This window comes from Pelmatolapia mariae, linkage group LG23, assembly GCF_036321145.2.
Source record: "Pelmatolapia mariae isolate MD_Pm_ZW linkage group LG23, Pm_UMD_F_2, whole genome shotgun sequence".
Lineage (NCBI taxonomy): Eukaryota > Metazoa > Chordata > Actinopteri > Cichliformes > Cichlidae > Pelmatolapia > Pelmatolapia mariae.
The window spans coordinates 17,498,706-17,512,997 of record NC_086246.1 but is presented as its reverse complement, the minus strand read 5'-3'; the positions used below and the strand labels follow the sequence as shown (position 1 = coordinate 17,512,997).

Here is a 14,292-nt window from a genome sequence, read left to right as displayed (position 1 = left end):
GGAGAAGCGAGACCACCTCCAACTCCCACCGAGCTCTGGAATCAGGCTCTCAAATCCCCCACAAATTTTCCCATCAGTCACCAGACCAAACCAGTGACAACAAATTCATATCAGCGCAACTCCTCACATTTGCCACCCCTCCATATCATCCCCCCACCTCCTCCTCTCATTTCCTGCCTCCCTCTCCCCTCCCCTCCCGCACGCCGTCACCTGCTGGTTTCTCACACAATCAATTGATTACAACAGCACTTATCGTCTCTGCTATTGAACGCTTTCTATAGCGCACCATCACAACATTCTCATTAATCTACATTCACTTCTACGTGTAATCACTTCCCTTTGTGGCAAAGAGCCCGTCCCATGATGTAACAATGATGTTAATTTGGATTTGAGTGGGCCTTGAGAGCTGAATGGTGGAAAATTTTCCTTACTTTTTTCCCTTTTCTTGTTTTTTTTTTGGACCTCCACATAAACAAATCTGTTTCCATCTTTCTCTATAGGGAGGAAACAAGAAAGAAAGGTTATTTTTGCTGTCACTGTTTTGTTTTGGGGTTTTTTGTCTGACATTTTGCTAGTGTTAAGGCAAAGTGTGATCTTGGTGATAAGGCACTTTCAATTATGAGCTGAAAATGAGAGAGCCAGGCAGAGGTCCACATAGAGACAGGCAGAGAGAGAGAGGCTAGACAGACTAATCTGCGGCTTCAATAATGGATGTACCTGGAAACTACTGAACCATAGGGCACAACAAGGCATGACAGTGTGCGCGCGAGTGTGTGTCACACTAAAGAGGGGAAAGAGAGATGGAGGATACAGAGAGAGAGAGAGACTGGGGCTGAGTCTGGCAGTGTGTATTTTTGCATGTTCGGGGTGCTTGCGCGTGCGTGTGCGCGAGCGTATACGCGTGCCCCAGCCAGCCAGGGCGTGAACGTGAAGGAGATTGTGCACAAAATGTGGCCGTGCGTAAAAGTGTATACCCGCATGCGTGTGTAGAGGCGCGCGCGCACGTGCGTATCAATAGGTTTGCGTCCCTGCAACCGTGTATGTGTGCATGCATGTGCAACCCCCCCTCCTCCACACCTTGCCTCCGTAGCCTCCTCTTCTTCAATCCAAATATCCGGACTTTGGAGAAGATGTCGACCAGATTCCCGTTGCACAGCCCCTGCTTCTTACCGGGGCTCTTCCGCCGCCGGTGAGCAGTCGGTCGGTGGGCGTGTTGCTCTCTCGCTTGTCGCTTCTGCCGGATCAAACCGCTGGCGATTGCCGCTGCCATGGCTCAGCCGATACAAAAACAGCCTTGTCTCCGTCCTCGTCTCCAGTCTCTTCAGTTGTGTCCACCGGAGCGGACGGAGCGCAGACGAAACCAGACACAAACCTCCAGTCTCCGCTTTACCGGCTATAACGGCCCCATACTTCAGCCACAACGCGGTAAAGTCCAAGGAAAATAAAAAATATATATAAAAAAAATAATAAACCACACTGCTTCACGTTACTGCATATTTTCTGCTGCCGTTATTCTTCTGGCCATAGATTTGAAACGCACAGCGGTTTACCTGTCCGTCACGTTTCACCGGTCTGTCTGTCAGTCAGGGAACAGCAGCTGTCACTGAACGGCTCCTCCAAACAATCTTTCCACACCCCGCTCGTCAGTTTGTGCTCCCATGGTCAATGGGCGAGACCGGCAATTTAAAAAAAAATATCTGAAAGATACAGCAGTGCCTCAGAAAGCAGTTGCGTCCTCTCCTCTGAAAAGCGCCCGTTTGTATTCCGCTGACTGAAGCGCGAGGCGCGCGTGCTGCCGGCGCGAGCCCATCCAGCTGCGTGCAACTAACGAGAGTCACAAGGAGCATCACCGGAAAGAGGGCGTTTTGTCTTTCAAAGTGAAAGCCTCATAGCCCTCTCTGTGGTTCCAAAAGGGTTGTGCGCATTAATGAGCCACTTGACGGCAAAGAAAATAAAAATATTTAGATCATAAAAAAAAGATCATTATTATTATTATTATTATTATTCAAGTCTGACTCTGTTATTCTATTCTGATTGTTCCGTGATTTAACAACCTGTTGCTGCCATCAAGGGGTCAGTTTTATACATTTTAGGAAAAAATGGCACTAATTTGTAAAAACATTTATTATGTATTTATTTATTTTAAAAAACACATTTACTGACTTATGCTCGCCTTTCAGTGTAATCAAACTAAGTGTTGCGATATTGTTAAATTTGTCCTGCAATAGTGTGATTGTTATTTACTGTAATTATTGTTTGTTTGTTTTGTTTTGTTGTTTTATTGAACCTTTAATTAATTAATTAATTAATTAATTAATTAATGTATTTAATTTTTTTTCTACGCCTAATTGAGAAAAGCTGTTATTTTTAACGCTTTAAGTAAAGCATAAATAAATAAATTTAGACTTCCAGTTGGGAAACTGTCCCGTTAAGTTATCATTTGGGGTATGTCTCAAAGCTTCAGCGTCACGTTACGGCGCTTGTTACTTTGAAGGTAATGACCGGAAGTCCTCGCGTTGGTACCCTCAGGTTATTTGACGCTTGAAAGCGCGAGCGCTCTCTGCCTGAAAGCACACGGCTGCTGGAGCCACGCGCCGGGCGAGCGGCCACACACACGCTCTCAAAAACAACTGGTCATCCTCGGGCCGGTGGGGAGGAGGGGACGACGTCACCGGCTGGAGCGGCAGCAGGTGGGTTTTACTCTGAAATAGAACGCAGGTAAATGCAAGCTGCGAACTTTTACGGTCCTTTACGCGCGCCTTAGTCCTGCTGTAAGGCTAAACCCAGATTTGTGGCTAATCATTTATTTAAAATGTTTCTAATTAAATGCACAGCCACTGTTTACATAGGAATTTACGGTGTCACAGTGCTGTCAGCCCTCAACAGGACAGCCATTAATGCTAAACGTTCTGGTTTTAGCATTTTCGTGATTGGTTTTCAGGGAACTTAACAGCAGTAGCTGGTTTTTAGTTTAGGATCTGCATACATTGTTTGACCCATTAAGATGCAAAATACTGTTGCTATTTGGCTATAAAATCTCTCTGTAAACACTTTGGGTCTTTAAATTGTGATCTGTACATTGCAATGAGTTTAGTAGCTCTATCAAGTAACTTAAGTAATCAAGTGAGGTACGGGTCAACTTTCAGGTAGATTTATGGTATCAGCTTTGTAAAATCTCAGCTATAGCCGAGAAAGGGAAAATTCTGGAGGGCTGTTTTCTTTTTATGCCAGTCTGGCCCTTGATTAAATTTAATTTCCTGCCTTTGATTCATATCCGTTAATGTCTCAAGTGTTTTCTATGGACGTGGATATGTTTAAAGACATAAAGCACTGTGCTGGCTTCAGTTCCGCTTTTTCTTATATTCACCAGCTTCCTTCTACTTATTTCATTCTATACTGGCAAAAAATGAACAGTGCTTTAGCCAGTGAAGCCTGTTCTGCTCATTACCACCTCACATATCCCCGCTGTCTGTATTCAGCTCAGGAAAGGCTGTCTGAATGAGTGGTTTAAAAATGCAAGAGTTGGGCTCCACTGATAGCCTGATAAATTGCGGGGCAGCCTTGCCTGTGTGGTTCGCCTACAGTGCACATGCTTATATATATATATAATTACAGGTGCAGGTTTCCGGCTGTAAGGTTACACCACGGGACGGACTACACGATACTCACCCACAATGTGACAGCGTGTGGGGCAGTAACAGGTGTAACTCAACCCTATGCGCTGATGTCACACCTCTATTTCTAAGCAGGTAAATGCACTATAAGGACACCTTACATTTAATCACCCCCCAAACAGTGAAACCCACTATTATTATTTTGAGAATTTATGTTTTGCCTAAACTTCACAAGCCTGCCTGAATCTGTCTTTTTCAGTACTGCATGTAGGTCAGCCATCTCTCCAGAATAAAGAGCTGGGCTGGGACCCAGTTGGACACAAAGAGCATTGAAATGAATTTCCCCCTCTTTCTTCTGGGAAAACTGATATCAAAGAAAATCCCGAAACCGTCGCCAGTCTATCTGTCTTTACGATGAGTAACGGGGCTGTGGGGTTAGGGCCCGTGGGTCTTTGAAGACGTGCCGGCTAGAACCTCCATTTTTTATCAGAGAATGACACATTTGATCAAGTTGGCACGGTGCAGTTCTCTGCAGATATGCGACAGCAGTGATACCGACGTGTGCTTTAAATATGCTGGGCTAAACTTCAGTGTGGAGGAAAATACACGCGGCTGTAATTCAGTTGAATTTAGCTTTTGCATATTCATAATTTAACCAGGAATCACAAGGTGCTTTTGGTGGTAACCTGCAACCAGAAGGTGCAGTTTGGTGATTAATGGTAATTACTATACTTGATAGTATTCATTTTTCCCAGTAGGTAAATCCTTTTGATTCTGGTATAGTCTGGGGCTAAAATTATTACTGTGTTCATTTTAAAATATATATATTTTTAATTATTCTTGTGTTTTTACTATAGTTTCTTCATCTTACTTTGAAAATTCTCTGTTATAAAACTTTGCAATAATAATGAAAGTGCTATCCTGTCTTAGGTCTTTTTTTGTCCTTGTTGTGCGGCTTCAAAAAAATGACTTTAGGGCAGTGGGATGTGATTAAAAAATAATCGGATGTTGCTGTGAGGCTTCCTGACGTCAGAAGCAGGTCAGGAACACTTGAACCAAAATATTTCAGCTCCAGAGACAGCGACAGCTCTGTCACCCTGCTTCCTCTCTCTCTCTCTCTCTCTCTCTCTCTCTCTGCATGTGTGTGTGTGAGTTTCACACACACACACACACACACACATTGTGTTTTTTTAAGAAGGTAACACAGAAATATGATGTATGTTGGTCCTCATTACCACTAGGTGGCAGCAGAGCCTGTCTAAGCGACGGACCTGTGCAGCAGAAGTCGTTCACTAACATGATGACTAACAGTAAGAGAAAAACTCAAATGACTGTAAAACCCTTAACATTAATGATTTAATGAAGTCCGGAAGAGTCGATCTTTCATCTCTGAAAGATCAAACTGTGTCATTGCCGCTGTGTCCTTAACGTTGTCCTAATGTTATATTTAACTGTGCTTAACAGACCCAAGATCCAACAGCAGCATGACGTCGTCACCCTGCATCTATTGTCCCATTTCAGCAGGTATCTCTGAAATTTCTGACATTGATGACGCGCTGCCATTAAAGCATTTCTCTCTGTTTTTTTCCTTCTGGACAGCAGGAAAAAAAGCAAAAAAGAGAGCAAAGAAAGTGTTGGTGTGTACTTGCGTGAAGATGACATGTTTTTTCTTTTTTTATCCAGGTCACTTCAAGTAAGGGAGTCATGAATAAATCAAAGCTACATTTCCATTAAAATTCAACTCCACAGCTGCTTTTTATAACATCCCAGGGAGGTGGGACACTGCTCAGAAGCTTCAAAAAGGAAAAGCCTCGCCTTCTTCCATCCACTTATTCCACTGCCCACACCCTCAAAAAAACAAAAAACTTTATGCTTCAGGGTTTACAGGGAAACAGAGTCAAAGAGAGACAACACAAGATCACAAACACGCCAGACATGCATAAACTATAGGATGCAACATTGTGATTCTCTTTCTTTCTAAATCCATTCAAAATCTTCTCCTTGAGAGGAAACACACTGAGAGACACTGTTATCTTCTGTCTCAACATTTTCCGCACACCGAAGTGTTCTTCTCAGCCTGCTCAGAGGCAGCGGCGCCCTCTACGGGCACTAAAGGAGACCGGCACTCACCCCTCATTCCTTCACCTCAACTTTTCCCTATCCCACTCTCATTATAATGTACTCTGTCATCAGCTGTGAAGACATTTTCATGACCACAGGGATGAAAATGTATTTTTTATTGCAGCAGTAAAGCTCAAATTTGGTGGTGACTGCACTAAGCTTTTCTTACGGTTTATGTCTATAGTTATGGTTGCTTCAAACTGCAACCAAAAAAACCCCTTTACAAAAGTAAATCTGTGGTCGTTAAAGAAATGAATAGCCTCAAAAACATTAGCAATGAAATGCTAACAGAAGAAGAGTGCCTGTGACATTTTGAGGTGTTTGTTCTCAGACACAAACACCAAAGTGCTGCCAAGAAAGAGAGAAAAAAAGAATTATTGTACAGTTCTGGCAACAAACCACCAAAACTGCTCGACTACCTTGAGAGAAGCGCGCAAACATGTTGAACATGTTGGATGTGGGAGGGTGAAGCTGGCTCCTTTGGTTCTTGTAGGGCACTTTTATTTTCCTTTAGTGGCATTTTAACTGTTTTCGAACAGGGCGCTACTCCAGTGAAGCGAGACCTTACTGTTTCTTGTACAGCATGTAGCGATGTTTAGGAGAATCATGTCCTCATAAGTTTGTGTTTTGGGGTCAGATAACAAGCAGCAAAATTTGATTGATACACGCAGATCCCCATCCAGCACCTTCGGGGTAAATTTGAACATTAACTTTATCACCTGGCACCCAACATCAAATCCCTTTAACGTTAAAACAGAGTTCCCAAATTAGTTATGAATGAAACAATCCAAAAACAAATCAAGAAGTAGAAGGGTTTACTTTCAAACCTATTGATTGTTGATTGTTTCACAGTGTCTCAGTTCTTAGAAAAAGCACCCAAAGTTTGAAAAGATGGGAATAAGATGGGAAATAGGGAAAAGGTTTCTGCCTACAAACGTATAAATGAAGTATAACGTTTAATTACATTTTTGATGTCTTTTTTTTTTGCTTTGATAACATAACACATCATAAAATGTGAAAATAGTGTTTTTTTCTTATAATTACAATGATAACAAAAACACAGAGATTCATTTTTTAAGACATCTTGATTCTCAATTTCTGCTTCATGTGTATTTCCTATAGTTAGAGTTGGGTGTGCTGCACAGGATTGCAGGGTGGACGGTTAAACTGTTGGCCACGAACACAAAGTTTCACTGCAGAAAAGCACAAATCATCATAAAGCACAATCTAATTGGACACACCAGTTAAAATAACCCCTATCTGAGGCTATTTTATCAGTCAGCATTACACTTAAGGCGGTTCTCGGGAATCACTTCTTAAAAAATCTCTGCAGGTGGCGCTCTGTCTGCCTGCCTGGCTCCGTCCTGAGGACTACAGCTGCTTGCGCTGACTGATCTTTCTCTCCTGCTCTGATCAAAGCAACAGGTAAATAATGCATCCAAGTGTCGAGATCAAGAATCAAAGAGCTATTAATATCAGTGAGTCTGGGAGGCAGGGGAGATAAGAGAGCCGGTGAAGAGAGGATGATGGAGCGATGAGGGGATAGAGATACAGACAGGGAAGGTAACAGATGTGGGTGGGTGTTCCCCAGACGGGAGTGTGAGGATAGCCGCTCTGAACTCAGCAGGATGAGTCATAATTCGCACTCACACACCCGCCCACATGCACGTACGCACACTCGCAGAGGCACAGGCGCGGGGAAGTCCACTGTTGCCTAGGTAACGAGTGATTAGTGACGCAGGTGGGTCTCCGAAAGGAGGGAGGGAACACCTGCTGAATGCTGAGAGGGTAACAAACACGCACACAGGCACACACACACATCTGGCATCAATTACATTAATCACAGGGCTTTTCTGACTTTCTCCTCTCTGCTGCTGCTGTGCCTCGCTCCTGTGCGCACACACAAACACTGAAACACAAGCACATGATCACACACGCACACGCCTATGCTGCTGTTAGACATAAGGAAAAAAATCACCATTAAAAGATGCCGCTTTCTTTCTGTCTCCACTCCTTGCTTCCCTTTGCTCCTTTACTTGTCACCTTTCACTCTCCTTTCCTCCTACCCTGTCCCCATCTCCCCTCTTCTCTTATCCTCTCCTTTCTTCTCCTCATCTGTCTTTGTAACATCACCAACACAGCGGGGAGGAGAAGAGAGGGAATGGGGGGACTAAATTATTCATTCACTCCCCCACCCTTTTCCTTCCATCTCTGCTGTCTCTGGTGTCTCTAGCGCTCCTCCTCCTTGTTTCTCTCTGTTTGTTATACCTATTCCCGTCTCATCCCAGTTTTTTTAAGCATTCAGCAGCCTCTCTCTCTCTCTCTCTCTCTCTCTTTCTTTTGCTCGCTAGCACAAAGACCAGTGAGAAACTTTGCATGTACTGGATGTCAGAAAACTCACAGGGACATGTGCATCACAAGGACAGACGCAATAAAAACACAGAGTATTTTTGTTCCTGTCATAATAGTTTGTCATTCGGGCTGTTAAAGCAAGCGTTAAAGTTTTTGAAGGAGGGTGGTGGGGGGGGAGGGTTAGGGGGATTGAGATTTTGAGGTTTTGTTATTGCTTTAAAACTTAAAATTAGCGCCAGAAGCGCAGGGTTATGAAGACACTGCAGTGACTGAAATCTCATGTTAAAATCGATGATAATTCAGTGTCCCAGCTAACTACCCTCAGTGGCTCAGCGTTTTACTGGCCTATGTACATTTTTTTATTGGCTTGTGAAAAGGCTTTTATTTTTATATGTAAAATATTAATGCGATTTAAATAATACAATATTTTATATTATTTTACTTTTTTATCTAAAGATTTTTACAAAAGCCTTGAAACAAATATGGTCTAGTACGCCTCATGCCCCCTTGCATATTTTAATACAACTTCTGAAGGCTTACTGCAGATTTTTCTCTGTGTAGCACAAACAGAGGTGCATGGAGCAGCTACAAAGTTCGCTTTTTCTCCAACTCAGAATTTGTTGATCAACAGCAAAGATCTTAAGGTCGATTACAGGAACAGTGCTGCTGTTTTGGGAGCTAGGAACACGCCGATTGCTCATAAGACGTTTGAAGGGCGTTTTTCTCATCTGTTCTTTATTTCTTAATCTTTCACTTATCAGTCGTAGTAAATGTCAGTATCAGCTAATATATAGCCCAGCCCATATATTTCAGGCTATTCTTATAGTATACAAATGCTCATTAGTCTGCATATTCTGTAGACGTGTTAAACACTGGTTTAGCAGATAGTTATCAAATATGCTAAACTGTAATAATAGGTAATAACTCGAAATTCATGACATAAGAAAAGAACAAATGTAGCTAGCAGATAATGTGCAAGAGATGTAAATTTTTTATGTTTCTCTAAAAAATAGAAAAATAGAAACCTAATGAAGAAAAAGGACACAGAAACTGATCACAACAAGAGACAGAGTCACAGACACAAACATGCGTACAATGATTTGACACTCATGTTGTGCCATTACTTACAGCATTTTGCAGTCCACTGTATCGTGCATACATCATAGAATAGAAAAATTGTCTGGATAACCTTGAATGAAACCACAAAAAACAATAAAACACAAAAAACACACACACAATTCCCCCCTCTGTTGTCATGGCGGATTTTCTTGACAAACATGAAAAGCAACTAACTCAACTACCCCCAAGATCAAGTACTCCTGTCTCCAAAACGCTCTCACACTGATTACATAGTGATGTCTCAGTTTTTAGCTGAGCCTATATATTCCCATGAAATGCCATTCAAAGCCTTCTGCCATTTGTGCCCCTTTGAAGTATGAAGTAGTGGCAGTAAAGTTTATATTAGTCATGCCAATTTCCATAGAGTTACCAAGTGTTTATTGAAAAATGACACTGGAATTACCTGAAATGCTCCAATCAGGTCCACATGTTCTTTATCTGTATGGCTGCTGGTTAAAGTAGCAGCTCATTAACTGAGAGGAGCACAGAATAACCTGCAGTCCAGTTTCCATCTCTAATTTTAGACCATTATCTCACATTACAGATGGTATCTGATACTGTATTGGGCTGACTTAATCAAAAGTCTTGTAGGAGCAAGACAAATGAAAATGGTTTATAAAATGCACTACCAGTAAAACAATCCTGCACATTATATCACATATAAAAATAGCTACATATAGGACAGTAAATAAATTTGTGATTTCACAGGTAAACTTAGCTCTGTCAGGACCACTTTAGCACCAAAAGCAATTTATATTTGGTGGCATGGCTTTGTTCTTGGGCCTCACCACTCTTCCATGTCCATATGTGGCACGCCAAAGTGCAGGGAGATCAGCAGCAAGGCACAGACCAGAGCAGATATCAATAAAAACAGACTCAACACTGATTAAACTGCAGGAAATTGAGAAGTGAGTCTGCAAAGAGCTTGCAGATGTAACAGTATGGGGAGTTTCAAGCACATAGGAGATTTGTCAATGGGATCCCCAAAAGGGCATCAGCTGAGTCATAAACTGATGTGGGCTGGCATTGTTTTGAAGCATTCCCATATGCACCCATCCATCCATCTGTTTCTTAACTGCTTATCCAGTTTGATAGGCTGGAGCTGGGCTGGGTGAACAGTTCAGCTGGCCATCGCAGGGCTAACATGCTCACACTCACACTTACGGCCAATTTAGAATGATTATAGATGATCAGAGTGACCCTAGCAGTCGAGCAGAGAAACTCCACACAGAGCAGTGTGTTTGAACCAGCAACTTCTTGTAGCTGTGCTTACCGCTGCACCACCAAACCACCCGAGGCTCGAATCATCAGCAATGATTTTCAACGCAAAAAAAGGATAACAGCTGAAAATGGAAGGCTTCTGAATCAGAGCAGTTACATAATCACTCCAGATCTTTCCCCCCTCCAAAAAAAATCCCAACTACACGGGAAGATGGAGGTGGGGGGGGCAGAGAGATAATAAGAGCGAAAAGAGAACTCCTTCTAGTGAGAGTTTGAATTAAGGAAGACGCTGAAAGCTGAGTGGAGGTGGCGGAGAGATATGAAATATATGGGCATTTAAAAAATGCGGGAAGAAATGTAGGGAATGATATTCTCTAGCTTTCACCTGCAGTCCAGTGTTCACGAATACCGTTATCTTACATCTCAGGTGATATCTGATGTTGTATTTGGCTGACTTTAATAAAACTCAGGGATAAGAGAAAAGACTGACTAAATGCACAAAAAAGCATTGTCAGTCAGCACGTCGTGAAATGAAGTTGATGTATAACCACTGCTAAATTATTCATGACCATCTGATGTCACGATTTGACTCGTGTCTGTGTGTCTGCACACATAATGAAGAGAGAAGAAACAAACTTGGCCACGTCCATGTCTGCCCCCACTCTGTCATAACATATATAAAGGCTTTAAATTGATTTTAAAAAAGTGCATTTACATGTATTCCACCAGAACACAAAAGTTGTGGCAGTGACAGAAAACAATCCCTCAGATATGGATGAAGCTATGGATTTTAATATATGGATGCTCAACATATATTTCCAGCTGCACAGAACAAGTGCACACGGTGGGAGCCTAAGCTTAGCTTTACCAATTCAGTATCAGCACCAAACTTATAAAATCATGATGTCACTATTTAATTGATTTTGAATACAAAACATACACACACTTATCATTTAGCTAGTGACTTCCAAAGTTATGGCCAAAAATGTGTTTAAGTACTTCTTCTGTAATGTGAAATTACTCCGGGGGAATGGGGTACAGGGGGACTGACCGAGTTACAGAGAACTGACTGGACACAAGTGAAACTAATGATGAGTGAGCAGACAATTACAGTACGGAAACAGACAAAGATGCATAATAAGTATGGGTATTTACCACAATAAACAGGAAATCATTAAAACTGAAACTCCAGTTTTAAACTCACTTTTGAAGCCAGCCTCAAGTGGCTGAGAAGCTACGTCCATGTTTTGTACCTTCTGTGGCCAAAATGTAATCCCTGAGTGACCACTGGTGCCTCCTCCATGTATAAGCTTCTTTTCCTTTTACAGCACATATCATTTACACATTACCCCCCCACCCCCCGACCTCCCTTTTCGTGTATCGATCCATTTTGTGAAAAAAGTGTACCCTCCTGTTGATCCTGCTGCAGTGATGGACAGTAAAATTACTGTGTGGTCCAGAAGAAGGACATTATTGTCCTGAGCAGACTGGTCCGCAGAAATCTAATATATCTGTCAATGCTAATCCATTTACTTCAGAAGGCACTCCCAGCCAAAGTAAAACTGATTTGCACTCCCCCAACCTGCACTAAACCTCAGCCCCCAACCCACAGCTCCTCCTGCCAACAGTTTGTGGACCTTTAGTGAGTAATGGCTGTGATTTTCTTCTCATTGCTCTGAGAAGTTTTACATCACTGTAATTTTCTGGCCTGTCTGTAAATGAGTCAGTCACATCTCAGGCAGGTCATGGTTTCACTGTGTTCACAATGCTCAGATGCTCTGGCAGAATACAAAAGGCTGGAAACTCGGGTTAGTTTTGATGTCCTCCATCTGTACTATTATGCATTGAAGGTTTCGTTCTGCTTGTTGCAGCTTGAAAGACAGACAATACGTTAACTGTGTGCTCCATAATTTCCCCACTGAAGGAGATTAGAGCTCGGCTTGACGCTGCAATGACAGACGCCTTATTTTTCCCTAACAGTGGGGTTTTTTTTAGCTTTCATACACGTCTGTATGCAAGGCTTACCGAACAAAACGCACAAATTACTTTTCAGTAACGGGAGCAAAGTGTATAGTCAGATAATATGACAAAAATATAAAATACTTTGTTAAGCATTTGCTGCTCAACAATGGAGAATGTTTTCAGAGCCACCCACAGTCGTGCACACGCTGTGTGGGAACTTAAGCTTATTTTTCTCAGCAGCAGCTCCAGGCAGCCCGTAGACTGAGTGACAAAAGGTCTAATTTCAGCCACTGGGCCATAAAAAAAAGTTGCTTTAGCTCACAGTTCTTTGTAGTTAGTTGGGAGAGGTGGAGTTACCAACTAAGAAAATGTAGCATTTTAAGAAAATGATTAGGTCGTTTTCAATTTGTGGGCAGCAAGATGTCTTAAAAAAACATGGGACAGGCCCATGTTTACAACTGTGTAGCATCAAATCTTCTTTTAAGAACAGTCCATAAACATCTGGGCGCTGAGGAGACCAGCTGCTGAAACTTTTGGGAGAGGAATGTTGTCCTGTTCCTGTCTGATGGAGGATTGATTTGGATTGATTGGAAATGATTTCATGTATTTGGTTTCATGATGTGCTAAATGTTTTCAGCTAGGTAAAGGTCTGGACTGCAGGAAAGCCAGATCAAGGACTCTTCTTCTATTAAGCCATGTTGTTGTAATAGATGTATTAATGCACCACAATACCATCGCAGTTCAGGCTTTTGAACTGAGCACCAATGACAAGCCAGATGCTCTCTTTCCTCTTTAGACTATAGGAAGTAGCATCCATGTTTTCCACAAAGAATTTCCTTTTTTAACCACAGAATAGTTTTCCACTTCGCCTCATCCCATTTTAAATGAGCCTTACTTGATTCCCTTATGTGAAATTAAGACTTTAAAAGCCTTTTACTCATGTCTTTGTTAGTTCTGCTCTTGGGTCTGTTATAAGCTGCTGGTCTAGTGGCCATCTGTTCTCTGTCAACATGATCCCACACTGCTTCAGAAATATTGAGGTCTAGGCTCTGATCCATGATCCACTGATGGTGTTTTACTGTGTGTTTTTCTATCCAGGTATGATTTTTACTTTCCTCTTTTGTACTCCACTTGTCAAATTTCTTTAATTTTCTGGGGACACTGCACACAATGCCAAGTTTTCAGCTTATAGCTTTTTGGGAATAATCTCGTTGGTCCAAAAGTACCATTTTATATTTGTCAAACTGTGTTATCTTTGACCGTTTTGGCAGTTTAACTAAAAAACTGTGAACAAATAATGTGTTTTGTGACGGATACAAAGTGCCTATATATATCATTTTAAATATCTTCTTTACTAAGTTACCTGTTGTGTATAGAAACACTGGTTCATCCCTTGATTTAGGTGTGTTATTTTCTGTCTGAATTATTCATAAGTTAGTTAATTGTCTTAATAACAAAAAGCATTCCTGTGAAAGTGGTCAGGTGCAAAGACTGGACTGAAAATAAATGTCCAAAGAAACAGAAAGAGCTTCAGAAAACCTGGAGAACTAGTGTCCCTAAAACTATATATCCTCTTACTAATTGCGCACCGAGGTTGATGGCATATTCAGTAACACGTGTTTATCTACAGCAGGTCTGCAGCATGAGTTACCATGGCGATGTAAGTAATGAAAACCCTTTGTAACCCTATGTCGACACGAAGTTACCTTCCTAGACCCCTAATCCAGCTTCATAGTACAGGCCCCAGCTTTGATGCTAAACCTTTTTTGTTTCTTTGTTTGATGTTTCCACCAGAGTCACATTCCATGTTCAAAGGGCAGAACATTCACCAGCTCAGTTATTGCACCTCTCAAAGAAACACTTTTGGAGAGATTTGAGCCTTTTGGAACTTCCTCCTCATTTC

General features: G+C 41.9%; 1 protein-coding gene across 2 annotated transcripts in view; it reads right to left on the bottom strand.

The window, feature by feature from the left end:
- The window catches only part of LOC134620101 (fibroblast growth factor 14-like), a 72,569-nt gene that overhangs the window by 43,587 nt on the left and 14,690 nt on the right, over positions 1–14,292 (bottom strand). The window contains exon 1 of one of the 2 annotated variants that reach the window (XM_063466036.1): positions 1,078–1,754. The exons of the other annotated variant lie outside the window; for it this stretch is intronic. Coding sequence (XP_063322106.1) covers positions 1,078–1,270 — 193 coding nt within the window. The 5' untranslated portion in view covers positions 1,271–1,754. Of the gene's footprint in view, positions 1–1,077; positions 1,755–14,292 lie in introns of those variants that run through there. 2 annotated transcript variants of the gene reach the window in all.